Raw genomic sequence first — 26,686 nt, 5'->3', positions numbered from 1 at the left:
GGGCAGCATATTCTTGCATCCACCGCTCAAATGGCTGGAGGCCATGTTGAGATCTTCATGCCTTCCCTGATATCACCTTTGACCGCCAGAGGTCCTTCCTGAACCTTACTGTCTTCTCACGTGGCCCCAAAGTATGTCCCATTTGTTCCCTGCTCAAGCATGCTACTCAGTGCACTACAAAACAGCAACTGGCACAGCTTAGCTGCGCATTTCAGAACCTAGCTCATCTCCTCTTCTGCATCCCCTTCAGTCTCATCTCCAGCCACTATAATCTTCTGAAGACCTCTTGGCAACAGGTCTGGCTTTCCAAATTCCAGCAGACACTGCCTTTAGCCAGACCCTGCTACTTTGTACCACTTTTGCAGTTTTCCAGCTGGGGATATCAAAGACTGTCACTCCATGAAGGTCTGAGGAAGTGGAACTGTTCACTTCAGAAGCTTAGGTGAGGCCTTGCTTCTAACCTGTACACCCACCAAACAGGCAGATTTGAATGAATGCACAAATACAGTATTTCTAAGGTTCTGTTGTTCAGCTCTATTTTAAAAGGGAATAAAAGGGTGGTGTGTGATTGTAAGCCTTGAAGGCGAGGCTGAGGCAGAAGGAAGGTGAGGTTTAAGCTAATCTAAGCTACACCATTCAAAAACAATGTGGAAGAGTTATAATAACACCAAGAACTTGTATTTTACGTCAAGATTTTTCCAAACTACTTCCAATGCATGTGTGTGTGCATGCGTGCGCATGTCTGTACATGTATGTACGAGTCTGTGTGGAATTCAGACATCAATCCCGGGTGTGGTTCTTTCTGAGCCATCCATCTTATTGTTTGAGATGGGTGTCGCACTCAGAGTTGGGTTTCAGGGACTGAGCTAGTAGCCGCCGTCCAGCCCCGGGAACCTTCTTCCATCCTCACTTCCTAGCAGTAGGATTGCAGGTGCTTGCCACCATGCCTGGCTTTATGTGTGGGTGCTGGGGATCATGCCAAGCACAGCACCACTAACCCATCTTCCCAAACCCTCATGTGTTTTCATTCTTGCATCAGTTGATCCCTGGAAAGCCTGGACAGATCACTGCCATAAAACTGGTCCTTCTCCACGTGAGGGCTGACATGCTTGCCTAAGGCCACTTTGCTTTTGAGCTGCATTCAGACTCTGGGCCTCTGTTTTCTCTTTCATTTATTAAAAGCAAGCAAGCAAACAAACGAAACCCCCAATCCAAACATTCACCCTCCCAAAGCATTTGAAGTTCATCTTTCTTTCTCCCTGAACACTAGGAATCTATCAGGTAATACTTTATATACTTTGGGTTCCCACTACAGAGATCAGTATTAAAAAAGTGACAGCGACTTATTGTTTATGGCAGTATCTATTGTTACAAAGGGAGGCAGACCAAACGGTTCCCATTGTTACAGATGCCTCTTTGACTTGACAGCTGGGGAAGCCTGATAGGCAGTTTATTTACTTAGCCATTTAACCAAATAAATGTTTTCATTTTTCTTTCATCCCTTCAAAGGCTAACATTTCGCCCTTAAAATTGCTCCAGCAACACATCAGTGAAGTACAAATTACCTGCCATTCCCACACCAGCCATTATAATATTATTTTGGTTCTTTTTAATTTTTTTTTGCCCCTATTGACTCACTCTCTCAAAGACACATGATTCTCCCAGATGGAAAGGTAGGGGGGAGAAAGTGAAATAATTGAAGATATTTTCCTTTATTGCTAAAACAGAAGCATTTGGTATTGGCCCCAAAGCTTCCACCGGTGGGGACTGAGTCTGTTTGTTTCCCTCTTATTCTGGAGCTATATGGCTTTAACTTATCAACAGATGTCATGCTTGCTTACTCAGAACTCGGTGGCTATTTCTAATAAAAAACAGTTGGAGATAGCTGCATGAGTGATAAGAAGGATAGGGACTTTGCTTTCCAACTGCATGACAGCAGAGGGGAAAATAAAGCCACGGACATGACTATCTCTGCATGGAATCCTTTTCCAAGTGTCTGCAAAAGCGCTAAGAAATTACAGTCAGTAAATTTCCAGTTGGCTCTATGGGCAAAGGGGACGGAGACAGAAAGATCACATTTGGCTTGTGGTATTCTGACACTGATGAAGGGACACAAAGATTCACACGCGTTTCCCCCGTGAGCACCTTAGGGAACCTATCTGCAAGGCGGGCATTAACTCCACTGAACAGCTTTTTAAAGGGAATTGTAAATGGCCAGGCTGAACTCCTGCTTCATCAAAGATTATAATCTAGCTCTCCTCAAAGCTGAGAGGGTCTTAATGTGATTTACATATGAACCCAAGATTGCTTTTTTTGGGGGGAGGGGATCTGAGAGGTAGCCTCTCAAGCTTAAATGGAACTCACTCTGGTTATGGGACAAGTATTTGTCATAGGGATACTGGAAAAGCCTTACCTCCGCCCTCTGTTTTAATCGCCCTCTGTTTTAATCCATTATGGGGCATACGGAAAAATTATCTAAAAACAGAAAGTATCAAGCAAAACCTCCTAGTCATTGACCTTATTCAACATGGGGCTAGATGTATAAAATCTGAGCATATATAGAGAGCACCAACATATATTGAACCTGTACCATATTGATTACGGTGATAAAGGTGGTGACGAAGGCAATAGCGATGGCGGTAGTTGCCATGCTGGTGGGTGTTCTGAGGAGGGTGGTGGTGAAGGTGCTGTTCGAGGTGGGAGCAGTGGGGTCAAAGTGGTGGAGCGACTGTAGCAACAGTAGTAGCCTTGATGCTAGGTATGTGTTGCTAGTGATACAGTGACGATGAAGGCGGCAGTCGTGGTGGTAATGGCAATACTGCTGATAGTGGCGATGATGGAAACGGTGGTGACGGTAGTGACTGTGGATGGTGGGGGTGGTGGGGGTGGTGTGGGTTGCTAGTGATGACGAGGGTGGCGGAGGTGGTAATGGCAGCGGCTGGCTGCCAGATCTTCCACGTGCCACAGACTGTATTGAGAACTCCATATACATCACCTTATGTATGACGTCACCCAATTCTCCCGTAAGATGGGCATTATGTTTATCCCTATTTTTCAAATGAAGAAAATAAAATTAGAAACCTGAGCAAGGTCACACAGTCAAGAAGGATGGATCCGGGTTCTGAACTCTGACAATACCGACCCCAAACCAGACTAAGTTTTAAGCTGAATTCACATGGCCCGACTTTATGCCACAGATTGGACTTTGGGCATGTTAGTTAAAATCAAGGATAATATAACCCTCTACTAGCAAATGGAAAACAATCAACATTCAGAAAGGAGTGTCTCTTGCCCACGATTCCCCACTTTTATTAGGCTAAGATTTGAACTCAAGTTCCAAATCTGGATCTCTTGCCACAACACCACGCGATGTCCATTTACAAACCAGCTGTGGGCTGAGGAGCCACATGGAGCATCAAAGACCTCAAGTAGCAATTCAGCTTGTGGAAGCATCTCAAGCTGAACAAGCTCATGAAGATGAGTTTGAGGCGTTGGCCTGCTGCAGTGTAAGCTGTCTTGGCTTTCAACAAGGACTTCAATTCTAGGATGTTTGCTTCTACTGTGATGGATGGATCTCCTCACCTCGAGTTTGTTTATCAAATTGTTAAAAGCAAGTTTGAAGTACACCATGTACATGAGATGAAAACCCCCTGGGAGTCACCTCCAGGGATCTGCTTATAATCTCTAACTTTTCTCAATCTTGGGGCATCAACTGTGCCTTTAAGAGAGCAGTTCCCAGTGTGGCTATGAAAGACTGTCTTTTTAAATGGGCATTTGTGCTTTTTTTTTTTTATTTTTTTTTTTTTTTTACATTTTATTGACATAAAATGTAACAAAACATATAGTGTGCTAAATTCTTTGATCCTAAAATCTATCAACAGAATGCACTTTCAACACCCTGTTTAAGCTTTCAGTAACTGTCAAAAGGACCTATGTGCGGAGTGTGAGTGACTCTGCCACAGCCACAGGACCCAGAGCAAAGCAGTGAAAGCCATCGGCCATTTTAATGGCAATGGGGATGCTGCTCAGGACTGAGAAGTTTGAGTTTGGCCTTGTAGTCTTACATGTTAATGGGAAACCAGGAAACTATCTGAAAATTCGACACATTTGTCAAAGCTGGCCTTGGAGATCACGTCTGCACAAGGTATACTACTGTCTCCTGAGAAGGTGAGCGTCACCCGATCCTCTTTACGTGGATCAAATCAGATGTATTGAAAGTTGAGTTTCAAAAGCCACGTCTAGCTGTGTAAGGATGCATCTCTCCCTGATCAGCTGCTGCTAGAATCTGAAGGGATTTGGCAGCGAACCACGGGCAGCAGAGGCGCAGAAATCAGAGGATCAGTTACATGTCTTTGGGCCCCGAGTTTCACTGACACACTCGAAGGAGGTGTAGAAGCCTTCCTGGATAAATGGGAAGGGCTACTATGACCTTACATCTTGATCAATCTTATTTCAAGCATGGCTTGGTTTTGCTTCATAGTCGGGCTTCTCAGTGTGTTTGATTGGTGACCTCTTTCTATCTGTGGCATGTAGGCAAATGCAGTGACATTTTGTTTAAAAGAGTAAACCATCAGGACTTCATTTCACTGAGAAATTATTGAGTGTGTGTGTCTGTGTATATATGAGAAAGAGATAGACATAGAGACAGAGTGAGTGTGTGTGTGTGAGAGAGAGTGAGAGCGAGTGAGTGAGAGAGGGGGAGAGAGAGAGAAAGAGAGAACAATGTGTCTATCCCAGAGGGCCAATGTTTTTAGAAACTCAACCCACTTTAGTTAGCATTGACTGGATTCATTCTATCACCAACACCAACTAAGAATGTTAGAATATATCATTAATTAGTAAAACTATTTGCCACATTCCCTCCAACCCTACCTTTTGGTGTATGTCATAGGTCATTCATCCATGAGAAAAAGCAAAGTGCAAAACAGAAATGAGGTGAAGAGAGATTGTACAAACATTGGTAACTGGTGAGATGGCTCAGGCAAGGAGAGAGGGTATAAATATTGGCACTATACTAGCAGGCATGAAAGACGGTGCAAGCATTAGGAACAAGCAGAGACTCGGGAGGCGATATGGATACTATAACCGAGCACAGGCAAGGAGACGAAGCACAGACACTGGGGTGTGTGACGTCAGTGGTAAGAAGCAAGCAGGAGGGAAAACCTTGCAGGTGAAGGAGATAAAAAGGACGGATACCTACCCAGACCTGCGCTATCTAGCTACCGTCTTGTGGACTTATATTATCACCACTGGGCTCACCACTGGGCTCCCCAAATGGATCACTGGTGGAGGAGGCCTGTGATCCATCAGGCTAGAACACAAGAAGATAACACTTTTTTTTTTCCTCTCTTCAACAACGGAAAAATAAGGCAACTACGAGTTTATATTCATGCGGCATATGCAACCAGTTATTTCACAGGAGGCTGGAACTTCCGCCAGAGGATGCCACCTCCCAGGTGGGAGAGTGCCTAACAACTTAACAAGAGGCCAGTGTTTCCGGCTGATGCACCTGGCCGTGCAAGAAAGTCCCCTCAGTGGCCCTTCAAACCTCACCTCGGAACTGGCATTCTCTTTTATGTTGGCATCCTCAAACTCTATGGGCAAATTTTAATTTTAAGGAAAAGTAAGAGCTACGGGCAGGTCACTTACAGCCTCGTGTTCTTCACTCTTGCTGGGACTTTCAAAGCCTTCTTCGAAGATGTCATCTGTGGTCGGATCACTGGCATGGGATGCTGATGATTTGGATGGAGAGCTCTGCCTAGGGGCTGGGGTTGGAGCTACACAGAGACCATAGCAAAAAGAGGAAATGTGGTTAAGTATTCCCATAAGCCACAACCATTTCTATCCCACACAGATGCCTGGGGTCTCCTTATCCTTGAGTCAAAGCTCCCCTTTCCCCATCTCAGGTCAAACCTGAGCATCTAAATTCCTCCCGTGTTTATTCAGGACTGCCGGGCCCTCAGCCTGCACAGGCAGGAGAAGGGCTGTAACAGGAGCTCCAAACAGCTCCTACAGTGCTGCTGACACACGAGCGAGCTGTAAGGCACTGTGCATGGCTGACGCTCTTCTATCAGAAGGCACATTTTCCAATGGCTTTTGTGGATCAGACGCTATAGGGAAATTTAAGGGCAACGTCCCTCAGACTTGTAAAGCTCCTTTGAGATAGAGGTTACTTAAGTTTCAGAGAAGACTGGAGACTAATAACTTCCTGACCACTGCTAAACAAGGCTTTGTGTTCTTGCGTGGGCTCGGTGTTTGACAAACACAGGCTGGGTTGGGAGAGGGATGATAGGGAATGATAAGCTCGCCGTAAAGAATACGCATTTGCTGCCGTGACCCTCTTATTTGTTCCTGAGGTTTCTAACATATATGACACTGTATGACTTAGCATAGAAAATTCCGGTCACCGGCTAGTCCCCAAAGTACGGATTAATCGAGTAGGTCAATGGTGCTGCCACTGGTAAGGCTTCCCTGTCACAACGCTTCCGAGCTTACAAAAATTTGGCATTTTATCAAGATCGTGAATGGTCGCAAAAGTTAGTGTCGATCTTTTACCCCAGGAACACGATTTTCAGCTCCTTTATCGTTTGCAGTATAGAACGAAGCTGACCGTGATCATGCCCTTCCTCCTCATCACGCTCCTGATACAAATAACATCAGCATGGCTATGAGCTGTGGGGTGTGACACAGATGTGCCTAACAGGATTCAGTCTTTTCTGTCTGAGGTGTTTTTGTTTTTGTGCTTTACATTTTTGTTTTGTTTTGTTTTGTGCAACTAATCTCTCCCTCACATTTTGAAGGAATCCTGTCAGGGAAGAGACCTCGAAAACCTACTCGACTCATTTGCTTTAAAATAAAAGATGATGTATTCCTTGCTGTTGTGCGTGTTGGTTTCAGAGCAAACTAGCTACACTAGGCTTAATGCTGTATAAGGATCCCTTGCTGAGTGGGTAATATTAGCTTAATTGGGTTCTGAATTGTGCTTGGAGTGGTTTATTGCTTATACAATGCTGAGAACCCAGGCTGAGCGATGAGTCCTACCAGCATACTGCTCACACAGCTAGAGTGTGTGTATGCAAGCGTCTTAGCTGTAAAGAAAGGTTTTTCAGAGCAGTTGAGTATTCCAAGCCCATGTGTTCTCAAGGTGGGTGGGAGGGTCATCCCCCCCGCCCCCCGCCCCTGGGGACATTTGGCAATGTCTTGCAGTTAGTACTGGCAGTCAGGACTGATAGGAAAGGATGAAGACGCTGTTTACATATGGTGGGCGGATGTCAGGGTGCTGTAAGTGAGCACCTTACGCCTTACACATGTGACAGCCTCCTGCAAAAGAATCACCTGTCCTCAGAGGTCAGCAGTGACGTACTGGCAAATCCCCGCTCTCAAACACGGCTGTGGAGAACTGGCCTTTCGCGCAGCCTCTTTCGACTAGTACAACCTTTCCTAACGTATGCATGTGCCAGGCGCCCTGCTAGCATTCTGAGGAGTGTGTAGATGGTGACAAGATAGTCTCTGCCCTCAAAAAACTTCCATGTTTGTAGGCGGCCCATGGGTCAATGAAAATGAGACATGCGTTATTTTTTTTTAAGTCTCTTGTTCATTTATGCATGACTGTTATTTCTCTAGCATTTCATATTTTATTCATTATTCTTCATTGAAGCCTGTGGATTAGAATTAATAGAAATGCCTTGCCTATGTGGCTCCCATGGCCTGAGTGCAAGCCTTCATTTTCAGAACAGCATTCTGAACCTGGCTGAATGACACAATTTAATTGTATTCACATTAGATTTCTTTTTTCTTTCTTTTCTTTTTTTTTGACAACTCATGGTATTGGCCATCCAGTGATCCGTATCACTGGTGACAGTAATGAAAACGCCAAAGTCATTGTACCATGAGCCTTTTTCTCCCTTATCAATTGTCAGAGCATAGGCTGAGTCACTGGAACATTTTTTTTCCGATTGTGTCTGACAAGCACACGCATGCTCAAGTGTGTCTGGATTCCGACTCGGCAGCAGCAGGCATCTTATTTTTGGTGTTTGTACTGGGAAAGCAAGTGGAAACAGAGGCCCCAAATGCTGAGGCCAGGAGGAAGCTGGTGGCCCTACAAGTGGTCCAGCCGCTCAGAGCAGTGACTTGCTTTGTCCTAAGACACGGCTTGTCACCATAGAGCCAGCACCAAAGCACCTGATCCAGAAGCCTCAAAAACAAAAACAAAAACCAACCAAACAAAAAAACCCACTGACCAAGATCACAATGAGGAAGTTCCGTCCATGTTGAAATGCTTTTAAATAATTGGCTTTGGAGAGTTAAGAAACAAGAGGCCCATGGAGGTAAAACAATTTTACTTATTGATTGATTACGCGTGTGTGTGCGCGCGTGCGTGCGTGTGTGTATGCATGTATAGGTCAGAAAATAACTTCTAGAAGTCAGTGATCTCCTACCATACAGGTTCTGGAGATTGAACTCAGGTCTTCAGGCTTAGTGGCAAGCACCCTCACCTTCTGGCCCCTTGTTTCTACTTTAAAAAATATCTTATTTTAATACGCCATGCTAAAATTTGGGTGCCGTAAGCCAACACATACATAAACACAAACGAGCATCTTAACAAAGTCCTAAGAGGCAGGTTGACGTTGTGGACAAATGCCAGTCCGTGAACATTATCCCCATTATCTGTCACACAGATCTAGTGCAACTCGGTATCAATGTTAAGTAAAAGGAGGCCCAGAGGGTAAGGGCCCTGAATATGTGTTACAGCTGGTAGCTGAGTTAGTGCGATGGGGACCGTTATCAAGAGATACCAACAAGCTTGTGATGCAAGTGAGATAGTTTCTGATCCCAGTACTTCGTTACTAGAAACAGGCACTACTGTCATCAGGTCTCAGACCCCAGTGAAAAGGACACTCACGTGAGTTGGTGGACGGTGTGGTAGAAGTCACAGGGGTCAAATTCAATTGGGAGATGTCAAAGTCATCACAGTCATCTGTATCCTGCGCCACCCCGACTTTGTTGAAGTAACTGGAGAAGGCCTCTGAGGTACAGGTCAGGGAGGGCTGGTCAGGCTTGCGGGAGGGCACAGGCGGAGGCTGAGCCATCTGGAAATCCTTAAACATTTCCTTCCCCATTTTCTGCCTGGGTTTGTCACTCTGTGGACTTGACCTGGCAGAGTCATTCGTGCCTGGGACAGTTGCAAGGGGGGTGAGGGGACCTTGGAACATGGCAGCTGGTAAAGGCATAACAGTTTGTGTGGGCATGAAGGCGGCTGGCGGGAACTGCCCGGCCACAGTTGGCCAGGGTTGCTGGGTGGCAGGAAAGAGACCTGGCTGGCCCCATGCGATGGGCTGAGCTCCTGGCATCACCTGAGCGACGGGCGGCTGAGCACCCATGGCAATCTGCTGTTGAACAAGGGGCTGCTGGCCCCAGAAGGATGGGAGGACGGCGCCCATAGCGACATAACCTGGAATGGGAGAAGGCAAGGGTCAGGCATGCTGAAGAAGTATCTATGGATTTGAGTGATTGACAGAGTCATACTGCCCATTTATGGAGTACCAGACTGTGCTAGGACTTGGCATAGTCACAGGAGAAAAGCAAAAGCCCTTGACCATGAGATGTTGACCTTCTGGAGGAGGGCTAGGCAGACCTCTCATGGGAGAGAGGGAGTGACACAGGGCTTGACTTCAGGCATAACAGCATCTTTACCATTGCTTTACTTCCCCAAATCTCATAGTTCAGGAGCCAGAGTGTCTTCGAGAATGGGGCAGGAGACTGGAAGGCAGCCTTGCCTAGATTTTCACTCTACCTCTGCTTGATGAACTAAGAACATTCTCAATTGCTGAAGCTATCTGACAGTCTCTGCTGTATAGCCAGGCACTGAGGCAGTATGCAAAGGGAAACTCTGACTGTTAGAGCACAGGTGAAAAGCCAGACCTTTGCTTTCTCACGGTGTCATTTGGGAGCACTCTTTAACTTCCTCGGTGCTCCAGGCCCTTGTCTATAAAATGGGCACACATTCTCTTCTATTTCAGCGGGGATGATCTGAATGCTAATGTAATTCTATATTCAAGGTATGGACTCCCCTACCAGACAGACTATACAGTACATGTTAGCTACTCCCATAACATGATAAAAGCTGTTGAAAGTAAATGACGTCTTCCTTACTATATAACAGACAGCATGGAACTGTGGGGATGGGAATTATGATACATTATTTCTGTATTATTACTTTCACAAGTTTAGAAAATAAGAACTGGAGGTTATTACTCGAATGAGGATACCTCATGCCATGGCAGTTTGATATTGCAAAATCACAAAGGGAGGTTCTCACATATATCATCACAATAACTATTTGCCCAGTGATTCTTTTCAGGTGAGACACCAATATTGTAATGGGAAGAGAAATGCTATTTGTTAAAATAACACCATCCAAAGCAATGGTTTCCATTCCTTAAATCTGTACAGCTTGCGTGGTCCAGTGTTACACATCTTCCCAAAATTCCTGCATCTCAGATGCCATTATGTCATTTGCAGGGATGAGGAAAACAGTGCTCAAAGAGGGAAGGTAAATTTGCTTAGGCTCACACAGCTTGCATAAGGTAGGGTCAGGATCCAAAGTAGGGTGACTCTATCTCTGGTCAGAATTTTCTTCCTTGTGTTACATGCCCTTGTCCAGATGACCAACCCCCGTTTCTGGTCTCTCACAGTTACTGGCCTACCATGAAGTGTGTCAGCATACTGTGGGTCCACTGGAAATTTTTACAGGCTTTCAGTGGTCCTCATACATCTCAGGGACATAGTGGTCACATACATGGACACCTTAGCCTAAGAGACATTAGGGTAAGCCAGTTTTGCCCAAAGAAGCACTCCGATGGCTGCCGGAATAAAAGATGTGCAGTGTGGTGAGATCAGAACAAAGTAGGAGAGGATTCAGGGTATCCTAGCAACACCCAAAAGGATGACTGATAGGTGCTGTGGCAATGATAACATAGTTCATATCAGCGACTCTGGTGAGCCCATGGTGATCATGTACAGAAGTACCTTGTTCTAGTCTCGTATTCAACTACCTCTCAACAAGCTGATGCAGAGTCGAGCCAACATTCCAAGTCTGGTCATTTCTCTACCCCCATGTCACGCTGCCCCAGGAGGAAGCTTTAGACAGGGCACAAGGACTCCTTGCTGGTGAATCAAGCCAGTGTTAAAAGCTTTTAAACAATGACACAGACACCACCCTTTGTAGAAGTCCAGTTGTACTGGGCACTGTTCAAACTTCCAGATTTGTTCATGCTGCTTCAGAGTTCACCTGCTAATGCAGTGACTTTACCTACCAATGCACTAAGTGACAACTGAGCCACTTGTTCCTCTTGCTTTCCGATATGCTTTGACACAACTAAATTATTCTCACAGGGAGTGCCATTGCTCCCTAGGGGTGAAGAGGAAATTTGTGGCTGTTTTAGTTGTTATGGAAACTGCAGGGAAGCCTGGACTCTCATGCTATTTAGGGGCCGCAAGCATTTGCAGCAGACATCTATAATTTGTGAGACCAAAGCACAGGCCAATGAGTGGTCTTGCCTCCTAATGAACGGGTAAGCCTAGATGGGACCGAATGGCTCAGAAATTTCGTGTCTTTGCACTGAGTCAACACCTGTGGTTTCCCCACACATGGAACAAGTATGCACACTCAAGGAAGAATGGATTTCGCTTCATATGGTACGTTCAAGAGGTTTTTGGAAAACGGTGGCCCCAGACAGAAACGCTTCTCGTAGTGGCTGGTCTCAAGCTGTATTTTTAGCAGCAGCTTTTCCCGGTGACTCTGTTATCAGGTACAATCATCTCGTTACTCATTATGTCCTGCAGTATGGTCATGCCTAAGTATTTCTTTATTGAAATATAACACCTTTATTATAAATCACTTCTCATTTCAATTCCATACTATCAGTATGACATTATACTGATTAAAAAAGCTGTAGGAACATAATGAGTTCATACAACACTGCAGATATTTGTTATAAAGAAAAAGGATCTCGGCTTCACAAGTGGTTACTTACCCAGAAACCTTTCAGTGACCCTGCTGATTCTAATGCCTATTTTAGTGCGTAAGCACGAGCCCTCAGGTTCTACCCAGTCATGCCACCATCCTCCTTTCCACTTCTCTTCTAACACGCACATACACCGGCTCTTTGATGAGGGGTTTATAACCTAAGAAACCTACAGTAAACCTAAGCTATTGCAGGCTCTAACCTGCCGAACAGCCTAGCTTAGCAGCCCGGTACACTGTGGAGACACCTTTCCGACTGTGTGGTTGACTGCGAGCCACAGCCCCCTGTGGCTGCTGGGCACCTAGAGGGAGCACTGTGTCACACACATGGTTCCCCCGGGGAAAGATCAACATTCACAGTGTGGTTTCTCTTGGATGCGTATTGCCATCACACAAGCACAAAGAGAAATGATCCTAAGCCGAAGCACCCTGAGCCACCAGTTAGGAGTCTGTGCGGCACTTCACCGTCTTGAGCATGAGGCTCAGGCGCATGGCTTGGCTCATGAGTGCTGGCTGGCGTGTGGATCCAGAGGATGGACAGCTTCATGCTTTTCCAAGAGTGGAGTGGGACCTAAGATCCACAGGTAGAATCATCTCTGATGATTCTGGTGGCAGCATTCCACCCCCATCCCAATCACATATTTTCTCCCCCTCCCCCCCACAGGGAGCTAACAGATGGGCTATGCACAATTTTTGGGAGAGCGCTATTAGCATGTCTCTCTGGCTTCAAGCCATCTGCTCCAGACCAAAGTATAATATTCAGAAGAGAAAAAGACAGCACTGGGTAATTGGTATCATGTTGAGGAGTTTACAGATCTCGTTCAATTTTCCTGGTTGGAGGAGGGGAGGCTGGGCAGCATGAGCTCTCCCCAGGCCTGGGAGCTACTGCTCTCTAGTCACAGGCCACAAGCATGCCTGAAGGGACATCTCAGCATGAGGACTAAGGCAGCGTTGGTCTCAGGGAGCAGCTTCACGGCAGCCACTGAAGCTACCTAACAACCTGTTAGCTGGAGACTTGTTAATGTGTGTAGCAACGGAGGGATAAGGTGCCAATGAACATCTGTCTGTGACACAAAAGTTCAGGTATTACAAACCTCTTTGTGGTTTGCAAAAAGGGAACACTCTCATTCCCACCTTGCAGTTAGAGGGGGTGTGTGTGTGTCTTAGATATTGCAATTTATAATAAGATGCCAGCTCTGGAGACAGCCATACCTATGCTCGAGGAAAGAAAAACGAAACCAGACTAAACTACAAGGAACACACTGAGAACAAAGGGTCTGTATTTGCATAGAACTTGTATGACACCTCCCAGCTCCATTGCCTCATTTGACTCCTTCATCCATCCAAAAATATCCGTGCTGGATGCTTGGCTCTGATTCAGTCTCTAGAACTGCAGAGAAGAGCAAAGCAACAATCGCCCTCCTTTTTCTGTTCGGGGAGTCGACCTTTGTAGTAAGCCTCTGGGGTAGCTATTACCACTATCTGTTTAACCTGCATGCATAAAAGTTCTCTTTCCATGAGGGCACAGCTTGCACTAGTCAGTTACATATGCAGCGAAGCAAGGACCCTGGATGACAAGCAACAACCATCCGTAAAGTCCCTCCTTAGAACATACCTGTGGGCAGAATTACTGAGGGTCTTCTGTAAGAAACGGCTCGCGAGGCTCTCAGAAGAGCTCTGGGAGGTCACTTCACCACCTCTCACTTTATCGGTAAGTGCCTAGGCTCAGCGGAGGTCAGGCTGGGCCATCTGCATGCAGCTGGTTGATAGCAGAGCCTGCGTTCTCCAGGCCACCCAGGCTACCTCTGCCACGAGCAGCCCAAAGACTGAAGACTTAAGCTCTACTATCTGCACTTTATAAAGTCTCAAGACAATAAAGTGGGGGAAAAAAGATAGGGCATATGTCCTCTGACTTTCATAATCAGAGCTAGAATAACAAGATACTAACAGCCTTCTCCACACTGAGTATCTACAATGCACCAGCATTTTCAGGGGTGCTTAATTATCTCATTTAGTTCTCATGATATTGACACAAGGTTTTTTGTTTTTTGTTTTTGTTTTTTCAGTCTAGTTAATAAAGATGAAATTTTGCCTCTGACAGATTATCAGCCCCCACATCTGAAGCTCACCAACAAGGAACTAAGTCAGAATGACCTGGAGGTTTGGAAGTCCTCAGTGGTCAGCTACGCTCTGTGTGACATGGGTTACATTTTGACATTGTTTCCTGACTGCTAGCCAGATAAATTTGTGTAAGGCAGAGAGAGGCACAGCAGCCGGCAACATGTTAAACCAGCTGAAGAGAGAAAGGCTCAGATTATCATCATCAGAGGAGTACCTCAAGAATATTTTATGCAAAGACAGAAAACAAAAAAAAAATGCTAATGCATTAATCTTAGACTTATCCCCTGAAAACTGATCATATTTTTCAATAATCCAAAGAGATAGCATCGCAAAGATAGGTAGGTTGACACGTAGCTGGTTAAGTACTAAGAGACTACAGATCCTCAACTAGCATACAGTGGGCACCCAGTGAATACTTGTAGAGTGAGCATGTCTGAGGATTAGTAATTATGGGGTCTATCATTGTGAGAATTCGTCTTTATAGACAAAGCAGTGGGGCCAAGCATGGCTATGTGAAGACAAGGCTCAAGCTCAGGTGCATTCCTAATAAACATTTTTATTTATATTTTTCAATGACACATTCTATATTACTGTTCCCAAGATTTTAATGTCCATTTTATACTCAGAAAATAAGTCATCCCCACCATCCCATTTCAGAGATGACGCAAACAATTCAACTGGGGAGCTTGGAAATGAATACATTTCCAGGATGCCTGTAGATTTTAAGCCATAAGTCAAGGGCAGCCACTACCAACTATATTGCTTCTAAAAGTTTGTAATGATCCTTAGACTCAAGGAAAGGAGCTGCACCCCAGAACAGGGTATGAATTTTTAATTTATATACAATAAAAGCAAGGTTTATATTTAGTAGCGAGAATTTGCTTCTAACACTATATAATTAAAAGTAATTATTTGCATAAAAAAGCACAAGCAGATTTGTATTCTAAAATATTCAAGCTATCATTTGCTGTTTATAAGCATAAAGCCAAGTAAGAAATAGTGAGTCTCCAACTCAAAGCACACAGGTAGAGGGAAATGAAACACTATTCCAGGTTTCCAGATAACTGAAAGAACTAAACGCACCTACCGGTGGCCATTTCTAAGTGGAGTGGCCTGGCTACCTGGAGCGGCCTGGCCACCTGGAGCAGCAGATACCACGAAAGCAAAGCATGACCCTTGGGATGCCACCAGTTTGTAACTTCCCTGCAGTATTGCGACCATGCCTATGTTCACCCTGCTGTAAATAGAGTCTACTGTTTCAAAGGATACTTGGAAAAATAAAGAGATACTTTCTAAACCTCTGAATGTTACATTCTCTTCTCAGTTCACCACTAGCAGCTTGTTCTTGTCCTACACTCTTCCCTCTGTGGGTGGGGAATCTCTCTATCCGTTGAGCCCAGGGAGGCAGTCCCTTTATCCATTGGGAAATAAGAGGTATGCCTGCTCTCTCCTTCCCATCATCTTCCCTGCCTCTGGCCTACACGATTGGTAGGAAATGGACGATTCGCACCGCAGTGTGTACAATGCCATGTTTGTCAAACAACCTTGAGCCTGGGATTTTCCAGGCGGAGGCCATCACCGAGTTCCTGGCATCAGCACCCTGGCTTTGTGTTTGACCTCCACCTGCCCACCAACATGGCTGCCTCCTGTTTCTTGATGAGTCACAGGACAGGACAGGTTTGGTCCTGGTGTTTGGTCCTGGTTCAGTTAGCTGTCTGAGTGAGGTCCCCAGGAAGCAGTGGGAGGGACTTACCTGAGGGTACAGCAGCAGTGCCAAAAGACACAGAGCCAAACACATCTGCACTCCCCGGAAGCGTCTGGGATGACGACGGGAGAAAGGCATCACCTGGGGTTGCAGGAGTCTGCCAGACAGAGAGGGGCAGGGGAACAGACGCGTGAGACCTGCTCAGTGGCCCACATAGATGGGGGAAGCAAGAGTGAGATGTGTGCTGCCAAAACTAGACACAGTCCAAGTCACTTATGTGCTTCACAGGCTGTGGGGTTGGTGAAAGAACCATTCTCTACTCCTACCCCCAGCCCAACCCCAGAGCGGCTGTGAGGACTAAATGAAACCATGCATCTAACTGATCAGCTTTACGAAGTTTTTCTTAAGCACTGTGCATGGACATAGAGCCAATGCTCAGCGCACACAGGGGCAGTATGTTTAATTAATTATTTGAGCCCCTACCACTGGTGGTTTTCAGGCCACCAACTTATTCTATAATATACGGCTTTCACCACTTGCAAGCGGTCAATTCCACATGCAATATACCCACTTGAACCCTACTGTATTCTTGGTTTAAAGCTTGTCATTTATTAGGTGGTCAGTAAACAGTTGGCTAAATAAACAAAGAAAGCTTGATGAGTGGATGGAGTGAAGCTCTGTGTGTCCAGGAGCCTTCCAGACTCTTGATTGACCCTCCTCCTTGTAAAAGAGAAGGAGATATCTTCAAGAGGACAACCAGACCACAGCAGCATATCTAGGAACTTCTAGTACTAACTTGGCCCCAGCTGCAGCTCCAGAAAGGTCAGCTGAATGAACAGCTGGGTAAAGTGGGAGTTACCAAAAAGAACATTCACTCCTGTGAACTGTAGGCTTTTGCCTACAGAGTGTAAGTGTGTGTGATGCCATAACATCCTTTTTGGTCCCCGCCTCCTCTGTTGGAACAGACTGGGGCAAGCAATTAATTCTGAAACCATGGCAATTAGACAGGGCCATTTTTAGACCGTCAGCTTCCGGGACGAATGGCATTGTTCTGAGGATTACTAAACATCCATTTGGATTGCGTTTGGGTTCAGGGCCAGAAACACAGCCCTGAGCTGCTGCGTTAAGCATTTTTGCACATAGTCAGAGCTGCTCTCTTTCCCCCACATGGCCTGGAAGGAGTCACATGCCCTCCCTGTGTCTCAGTTTGCTCATCTGTCCAATGCAGGGGGTAAGGAAGGAAGAGACCCTAGGGCCCACTCTTGCCTGTTTTCCACCCCAGCTGTTCCCTGAGGGCGCTGTAGGAGGGAAAGGCTCATGAGAGTGGGCTGGCTTCTTTGGAAACAAGAAAAGGTTGGAACAGAAATCAGGTATTGGGAGCAGGGTAGCTGTGCCCGGGTTCCCCAGTAGCAGCTGTGGGCTGCAGTGTCTCAGGCCATCTGTCCTTGGTGGGGGGGGGATCACAGCCCTTTCTCTGTGAGGTCCAACTTGCCAATGAACCATAGCACTATGCCTCTGTTTGTGCAACTGTGTGGTGCTTGGAGGATCGGTCCTTTCCCAGCATCTTCAGTTGGTGCAGCTGCAGCTGACTGCTCTAACTCTATATTTCTGGGGAGGAGGCAGGGGAGGGGCTAAAGAGGGCATGCTTGCATTGCAGTAGCTAACAGTGGCTCATCAAAGTGTCTAGCACTAAGGTTCTATTTTGCCTTGCCTTTAATTCGATTTTCTTTCTTTCCTTTAATCTTCTCTTCTAATTTGTGCTTTCCACAGAAGGCCCCACACAATCTCAACCCTCGAGTGTAAGCAGTGCCCCAGATGCTCCTACTGAACTGTGGCTGTGAACTTGGAGCTTTATTGAGTGGCTCAGGGAGGCACAGGTCATGGTTTCTAAGGCTCAAAGGCAAGTCAGAGGGCAGCGAACAGTGAAGTGGGAGGACAGAAAGAAAAGAGGGAGGGAAAGGGAGGATGGGAGATGAGGGGCTTTCTTCCCCTAGTTACCCCCTTGTATGTAAGGGACCAGATCCATGCTGACACACATCTGCTTTTGCTTCCTGTCCTGTTGAGTTTCTTGTCCATCTTCCCTGCTCAGGTTTCCACTCTTGGTAAGCTCAAACTACATATCCTTCCTGTCTCCCTTCTTATGAGCCTTAAGAGCAAACCACAAACAATGTCCTGGGTTTGCTGTACACATGGTCTCATTTATTCCTCAAACCAGAGACATTTATCCTAACTCCTCCTCCACAGCAGAAGAGCCCAGGGTTTAGGAATATTAGCTGAAATACCCAAATAACACAACTTGAAAGAGCTGGAGTTGAAACTTACCAGCCAGGCTCACTCCTCAAGGCTTACTAGACTGTGTCACTGTGTGGCTGGGGAAAGAAGGGCCAGGTAGCAAGGGCTCAGAGGGCAGTGCATACTTACAGGGGGAGAGGCTATATCGGGAGGGGTGGACATGTCTCCAAAAAGTTCTAATTGGGTCACAGCCTGAAAAGACACAAAGAGAATCATATAAGCAGGAGGGTAAAATGTTATACAGTGAGAATAGTCACCCTTTTTCTCCTTTACAAAAGTGGTTAGGCCTGTCACTCCCTACTACCCTTCATGGTTCCAAGGCAGCATTTTTGGATATAGTCAGAATCAATCTACTACTCTGTGTCTAGCTGTTTATCCAGGCTTCATAAATGTTACCCATTAGCCATAGGTATCATGAACAGTACTTTATCCTCATGTACATCAAACTCACCCAAGAGCCATAGAACTGCAATCCTATGAATGGCTTCTCTCAAGATGGAACTACCCATCCAAAGAATGGCAAAGGATGGCTTTGAGGTCCATCCTTTAGCAAGGGATGACTATGAGGTCCCTTCTCAATTAATGCTCCCAACAGCTCTAGCCCTGAGAGGTAAACGCCCTTATTCCCATTTTTTTTAAGGAGGGGTGAGGTGGGGTGGGGTGGGGTGGGGTGGGGTAGGGAAGAAATTGATTCACATAGAGGTGACATCTAGGTCATCCAGGTCAGGATGTGTATTTTCTAGACTGAGAGCACACAATCAAATGTGTATCTCCTGGAAGTCTGTCTTTGGGATAAAAAATGTGGTTGGATGGGAAAAAAAAAAAAAACAACAACATTTCATTTAATACCAGGAAGAGCATCAAAACCAGCCCAGTATACACACTATCAATCACTCCCAGGAACTCCATCCCTACAGACACTGCTCCATCAATCCTCCCATCTAGCATGCTTGTGAAAAAGCCTGGGCAGAAGAGCAGAAGAAGCCTTTTAAAATACACTTAGAAATTAATCTGCATACACTTTCGCGTCAGGGATCATGGGGATTCGTTGGACAGGAACCAAATGTCCTGCCTTAATTATGCAAAGCGTATAATCACACACTTTGTGTGAACCTGTCTACTGAACAAAAACTATTTCCCACTCATCTTCACACCTTAAGTGAGGGCTCCTAATGCAGACGACAGCAAAAACCAGTTAACAGAAGGCACAGGAAGAGGCCGGCTGCCCTGCTACTCTGGTCCCATGCAGACGTTCAGCTCTAGCTTGGTCATAGTTGAAGCTCTATGATTCATACCCAAAAGGGAATGATCATTCCTCCCAATGTGTTAGCCATCACTGGGTACAGGAGAACACCCCACAGCTGCGTAGGTATGTTGAGTCTACCCATTTCAACCTCGGAAGCATCCCCCAAGTGTCACGTACCCAGCTGGATGATGGAGTTAATGATATCTCTTTATATGTTATACATTTATCATCCCTACTCTGAAAACTCTAAACTTCAGATATTCCAACCATTTTGAGTGTGGGTATGATGCCACAGGTAGAATATTCCATACCCAACCCCTTAAGCAGCATGATAAAAAAAAAAAGATGCTAGGATGCTGAACACACACATATAACAGTGTGAAGTTATATGCAAGGATGAGTAGAGGTATATATGAGGCAGAAAGGAATTTTGTATTTGGACTCTGGTTCCACCCCTAAGGTATGTCATTCTGAGTATGTTCCAACTTCAAAATCCAAACCACGTTTGGTCCCAAGCATTTCTGACAAGGGGTGGTGTTCATAATAGTAGAGCCTATTTGTTGTTGTACTTTGCTAAGCCTGGCTGGCTGGCACAGAAGACTCTACTAGATAAGAATGAAGCTCAGCTGTGTGAGTTCTACTTTCATTCCTTCCCCTGGGCTCTCCTATTGAACACTGAACAGTGCCTGGTAGGCACCAAAGTTTGTTTCTTCACACAGGGATGTTTCATTTCTTTCCAAGTACAAGTCATCCTTCCTGCAAACCTTGAAGAAGCCTAAGGTGCTGCACTCGGTGCTAGGGGCATAGGAAGGAGAGCTGCCAAGTCTCAACAACTGCAGGCAGTGGATGGTCTGTTGGGAGATGGTAGCCCACAGATGCAGAGCCCTTCAAAGTAACAGGACAGAAAGAGTGACCAACTAGAGCCCAGTCAGCTAGGGGCAGAGAACTTGGAGTTTTCCCAAGGAAACAGCTTGTCTCCAAAATCCTGAAGTAGAGGTACAGTTAGCCTGGTGACAAAGAAGAGGAAGGATCCTGAAGACATATGAAACTGCAGGAGCCAGGAAGAGCAGTGGAGGAGGACAGAAGATGTGTGGTGAACCTCTCCTGGGAGAGGAGATGGGCAAGGGGACTGGCCAAGGCTGCACAGACACTTGTGTGCGTGTCACAATCTTCTCCAACTGACTCCCCTAACAGCTCCCCTCTCACACAGTGACATCCTGTCAGCGGATGTGCACATGGCAGTGGGCATAGAGTGTCTGCTCCTAAATCTGGACACTCCTGTTTCCCTCTGCAAGCCTTCTTTGGCATGCCAGCATCACCTCAACTGAAGCCTACCCTTTGCTCCCTCTCCTGTTGCATAAAAGACTAACTCCGCTTAATGAGTTCAACTGAAGAGCTTCCGGGCTTCCTGGATCTCCATGCTTATAAAATGGCTCAGGACTATTTTCAGCCTTGAGAAAATATTAAAATGAAGTTAATAATTAAGTCACACAATTTACATCTCAAATGTGTTGAACTCGTGGCATACTTTTACTAACATCGTAAAGATAATTTATTGGCTAATTTTCTCCTTAAGTACAACTTTTAAAATAACCCTCTTTCTTGAGATATAGTCCTTCCTCTTGCCAAATGATTTTCACTCAAGGATTAAACGAGAAAAACACGGGGAGGCATAAAACATAGGCTGTTATTTCGTTTCATTGGATTTGCTGTTTAAATAGAACCCTGAGTTAATTAAATTTTATAGAAAAAGGGGGTTTGTTGGCCATAAAATTAAAAATAATCTGAATAACCAAGTATGATTGAGAATCAGGAATAGTATCTATTTTCACAGCCCTCCCCCATGTGGACCCCAGCTGCTTATTTGTAACCTAATAAACCATGTTCCATCTGAAAATACTGTCCTCATCCATCATTTTAAAGGCCTCAAGAGAATAAAGCTAAGAGTTCACATTTGTAAAACACTTTACAGCTTACAATAAGCATTCTCATACATTATCATCACTCTGACACTGGCAGAGCCCAGGAAAGTGAGCTCTGTCATCACAGTCCGCACTTCAGAGATGCCTTCACTGAGGCTGAGGTGGGTGACCCTTCCCTTCGATCAGCTGGGAGGAAGGAGCGCAAATGATGAGCAGGTGAAGGTTTCCCAGGCATACGGAACACTGTACAACTGCCTCAAGATTAGTCCCCTGGCTCCTCTTCCAACGTGACTGTGGCGAACCCCTCTGAGGGTTTTTTTTTTTTTTTTGACACAACTGAGGAAAAACAAGACCCCATGGGTCGACAATCATTATGTTTTGGCAACAGAAGATCCCAGAACCTTCCAGGAAATGTGTAGGAATCCCTGTCATACGTTGGCTACCATGCCAAGGGCAGGGACACAGACCCGAGGACAGCATGCTCTAGCTCCTGTTTTCGGGAGCTGGATGCTTTATGGAAGACAGACCAATACAGTCAGTCCTCACAGTTCTTAGGAGGGCAGAGTACAGATGATTTGAAAGGAGATCCATCTTAGGGTCCCTGCATGAGCTCATGCCTTTCCCCCACGGCCTTCTCATCTTTCTATCAGGACAAAAAGATTTTGCATTTTTCCAGAATATCTGGTATGTGTTAGGTGGCCTCTAAAATACTAGCTGAGTGCAACTAAGGGGTGTTATCGCCTTTCTAATACTCCTTAGCACGTGTACACACACACACACACTGTACAAACACTCACCTCATGGCACCTTTCTTTTTTCCTCTGAACATTTGCAATGCGTACTTACTGGAGGAGCACAGAGTAGAACAAATGTGATTTATGCAGCTGGATCAGGGCATCATGGGACACATGAGGATAACCAGAAGAACTCTAATTTAACAGGACCCTGGAGGTCTTACCTTGGTTGCCTCAAGGAGCTCATCAAAGTCCACTGACGGGTCTCTGTTCTGCAACCACAAGGCATGATGGATGAGCATGAAATGAGTGATGGTCTGACAACATGAAACAGTTAAACAGACAGGGCCCTCTCACTCTTACCGGCATGGCTGCGGCAAAACGCTCTTCAAAATCCTCCAATGGCTGGCTGTTCTGCAAGCGCAAGGGATGATGAATGAGGATGGAGTGAATGACACACAAATGACGTGGATTTATGAGTTTAATGATGACGGTAGCTATGGTTTACACTCCCATGGTCTCAGTAGGCGGGAGCAGATTCTGATGTATGGTGAAAACCCTGGGATTTGTTTTCAGCATTAAGTGGATGATAAAGCATGGGCCTGATTGGGCGATACAGCGGCAGCCTGTCTGTGAGTCTAAAGTCCATCTTCCTGCAGGGATGCACACCACTCAGCTAGGCGCAGCAGTGTCTACAGTAAGAGCCAAAGTGTCTACCCTGAATGGTATTCTTTGAAAATGAAGATGTGACATCATGCGATTTTAGCCAAACGCCACTATTTTCGTTGATAATTCTTTTAGTTACTAATGGTATATAAAATAACAGGTTCCCTTATTCCATTTTCCTATTTGTATACACACACACACTCTCGCTCATCACCATCAACCATTTTTGCCCACCTTTTGGGCCAGCCGTTCTCTTTGCTCTCCGGTTTCTTCTTATCCTAGTAATCTCAGTGTTCCATTGCTTTCCCAAGCCCAGCTGCATGCCACCTCTGCTATGAAACTTCTTCCTCTTAGGGCCCCCAGCACCTCAGCTGCACCTGTTCTATAGCAAGTTCTCTCATGTGTGCACTTTATCCTCCACTGCATAGCAACTCCCAAGGGGCTAATACATAGCACTGCCTAACAGAAATGGATGAATCCTCATCTCACCGAGTGGCTGGCAGCCGGCCAAAACCAACTGTTCTCTTAACTTTTAATTCTACTGAATATACCATGACTTATACAAAATGTATAATATCTATCACACATGCATATTTTAATAACCTTGTTTTGGTCTATACATACAAGCTAATTATTCTTTGGAAAATTTCCAAGTACCTCAGTTCTAATAACATCTGTGTCTACTGGCATTCAAATTGAGTCACTACGGAAGAGCAGAGAGAGGACATTGCTTCCTAATTTGGACTGGGGCTTGGTGCTGGCAGTAGAGGAATAAGCATACCTTTGCCCAATCTTAAATTACCGTTCAGATGCCAAAGGTACCTTCACTCTGTCCACAGAAATTGTAACTGCTATTTCCCTCATCCCTAGCCACAGGATGTGGTGAGGGGCAGGAGAATCAATGTGCCCAGGATCCCTGTCATTTAGAACAGCCATCAGTAAATCCTGCCACCAGTCTCCGCAAGGGTCTACCTCACCAGGACTCACCAGAGGCAATGATGAGATGAAAAGTCACCATGTGTAATAACTACAGGAATACTACTGCTTCCAGTACTATTAGCATTGATAATTACTGCTATTGCTATTTAGCCACAGGTGTGGGGCTGTGGGCAGACAGCAATAGCCTAGGAGATCATGTAATCTATGGCGTGGCCTGGAAGGTTAAGGTTATGTTGCTACATCCCTAATAAATTCACATACTCCTGGGGATTTATAGCAGGGCCCCTACCAACTAGCTCTGGGTCATAACTTTTAATAAAAACATTTTTTAGTGTCCAAAATCTCATTACATCTGTCCAATATAAAAAAGCAAATGGCTTCAGAACATGATGGATGAATTAAATAAATTTGAAAAACAGCCTGTGGTGGAGTCTCATAAAAGCCTCACCATGTCCCACATAATGAAAATGCAGGAGGACCCCAAGCATCAGCGTGTGCCTGTCACCTTCCTGGTGACAGAAGACGTGGCCTCTGGGGAGTTGCAGAGGTGAGGTGTGATGGGTGATTTCTGCACTTTCAGAAGAAGCTCTAGGAATCTGGACAAATGCGTCTCCTAGGAGTCACACTGGTCATGCCACCTCTTGGTCACATGACTCTGGAAGTCAAGGGGTCCCACTTTTCTCAGGGTTTAGGTAGGGGTATGGAGCTATTCTCTGAGTCTTACTGAGATGTACATATACCCTTGTTTGGTATTAGGGATAATGTAGATGCTCAATAAATAACAGCCATTATTTGGTATCTTACCCCATCTCTCGGCTCATTCTAACAACATATCCACAAATGTTTTTCAATGTGAGGAAACTAGTGTTGTAAGATGTTTGGAGCTAGAATAAAGGAGGTTTAGTCTTTCTTGACTCCATTTCCTCCTCCTGGCTGTGTTCCTAGGCAGTTTCATCAGACCATCTTCCTCCCAGTGATATCTCTCATACCTTTGGTCTCCTGCTGCCAGACTCTGGCTTGGTCAATGCTCCAGGCTCGTTCCTCCTGTCTGGTGTGACCTTAGGTGACAGTGTACTCCATCTGGCCAGTGGAGAGGCATTTCTATCCAGTGCCCCCTTTCCTAGCTGAGACTCATGTCTAGGGTCTGGATTCCATCCTTTGGGGCCTCTCACACAGCCAGCACTTACTTTACCCACACTTAATGCAGCCGTTTCAGCTTGGCTTAGCAATTATCTTCAATTTTTGACTTTTCTTCTGGTATATTTTTCCTGTTTGCTTTGTATTTTGCTTTTAAATACTCAACAGTGAGAAATATACCAGGGCCTTGGCACTCTGAGAAGAGATTTAAGGGACTGCATTCTCCCACACTGTTTCAGTACAGTTCTTCATAAAGACACTGAAGTAAAGTTCCTGCAGGGACTCTCCTTTCCCATTGTAAGGAAATGATGGCTCCACCGCTGAGGAATGGGGGAAGGGAGATCAGAATGATGGCTCTCTTGCAGTAAAAATGACTGTGGATGAGATAGGATGTGGGATACAAATATCAAATATGAGGTAATCATATTTATGGCTGACATGCCGGGAGCTTGGCATGGTTTACAGTATATAATCTTGGGCTGCATAACACAGTCCCATGGGGTGTTGTTTACAGAACTCTGAGACCTGAGCCCAGGCCTCTGATCTGGGATTCTGCTGGAGAAGAGTGTTTGGGGGGGCAGGGTGGGGGGAGGGGACGTGCCAGGTTTCCACAGGTCCTCCATGGCTCTGATTGCAGCTGGCTTTTCAAATTGCTGTGCTGGGGAATGAATTCTCTTCAGGAATAATCAGTGAGAGTCCTACTGGGAGAACCAAAGGCATCTTGATTGATTAGGTAATGGGTTAATTAATGCCTTCCACAAACATTGCTGGTGTGTTTCCCACCTGCCAGGACCTAGGCAGGTGCTGGAGATACAATGCTGGCTAACGGATGCGTGGTCCTTGTTGTCTGAGGTGGGCAGGAGGGTGCACATGGAAGGGCACAAGGCTTTTAGAGCTAAACTGGGACCTAGCCCACGGCTGCAAAAGAATCAATTCGATTATCCATTTAGAGGGCCCAGGAGGAATGGATTAGCTTAAGTGATTTGTAACTGCGCTCAGGTGGGCAGTATTAAGGATACCTACTGACTGCAGGCACCCGAATGCATGCTACCATCCCAGGGCATGGCTTAACAAGCAGGGCACATGCTAATGAGGACTAATTCTCATTATATTAGCAGCTTCTGCTTGGCACCACCTTTAGCTGAGAGGGGATGGCTACTTTCTACTTCTGAGGAGAGAGTCAAGAAAGTCTCTGTTTGGGAACTGCACAAGAGGGAGGGGGCAGCCGAGCCAGGATGATAAACTACTCTGTTGATATGTGATTCCTCTCCCAGAGTGGTGCTGTCTGGCAGAACTTCCTATGATGGTGGAGAGTCCTGTATCTCTCTAGTCCAATATGGCGGGAGGCATGTGCTGGCTACCGCAGCTATGCTTACTGGGACTGAATTATAAAACTTCACTGTGGAAATAGTTTCACCTTAAGTGGCCACCTGTGGCTAGTGACAACTGCAGGAGCTAGCACAACTAGACAGAAAATGCATGAAAAAAAAATCAAAGATCAGTCATACTTCCAGTCAGGGCCATTTTCTGAACACTAGACATGGCCCTTTCTGTGTGCAGTGTCTCCTATTCTTTTGAAGATTCGCCCACACTTGCATGGACTGGGGCATTTCTCTGGGAGAATTTAGTTCCTTCCTAGACAGTGCCGTGAAATCAACTTCAGTTTGCAGCGATAGCAGCCACCTTCTGGATCTACGTTTTTCTCATTGTCTGGGCTAAGCCAGAGCCAGACACTTGTGGGTCTTTTAAAAGGAAAGTCTCAAGCAGAAATTCATGACACGAGTTAAGATTCGTGTTTCAAGTAGAAATTCATGAAGCCTCATCAATAGTCAAATGAAATAGAATTTCTACTTTGTGCCTAAGGATGCCAGGCTATACAAGACGTGTGAGGCTTGACAC

The 26,686-nt window shown here is 45.6% G+C and overlaps 1 protein-coding gene across 4 annotated transcripts in view; it reads right to left on the bottom strand.

Annotated features, from left to right (window-relative positions):
• The window catches only part of Dab1 (DAB adaptor protein 1), a 376,411-nt gene that overhangs the window by 6,768 nt on the left and 342,957 nt on the right, over positions 1-26,686 (bottom strand). For 2 of the 4 annotated variants that reach the window (XM_055628809.1, XM_055628811.1), the window contains 7 exons: positions 22,409-22,459; positions 22,270-22,317; positions 18,273-18,335; positions 15,900-16,008; positions 8,903-9,451; positions 5,650-5,777; positions 5,201-5,311 (listed from right to left, as the gene is read on the bottom strand). In XM_055628809.1, coding sequence (XP_055484784.1) covers positions 5,216-5,311; positions 5,650-5,777; positions 8,903-9,451; positions 15,900-16,008; positions 18,273-18,335; positions 22,270-22,317; positions 22,409-22,459 — 1,044 coding nt within the window. In that variant the 3' untranslated portion in view covers positions 5,201-5,215. The remainder of the gene's footprint in view (positions 1-5,200; positions 5,312-5,649; positions 5,778-8,902; positions 9,452-15,899; positions 16,009-18,272; positions 18,336-22,269; positions 22,318-22,408; positions 22,460-26,686) is intronic. The other 2 variants (XM_055628812.1, XM_055628810.1) reach the window with 2 other exon arrangements.

This window comes from Psammomys obesus, unplaced genomic scaffold (genome assembly GCF_907164565.1).
Source record: "Psammomys obesus unplaced genomic scaffold, mPsaObe1.curated_primary_1811, whole genome shotgun sequence".
Lineage (NCBI taxonomy): Eukaryota > Metazoa > Chordata > Mammalia > Rodentia > Muridae > Psammomys > Psammomys obesus.
Note: the sequence above shows the minus strand (reverse complement) of the source record. Positions and strands in the feature narration are given on the sequence as shown.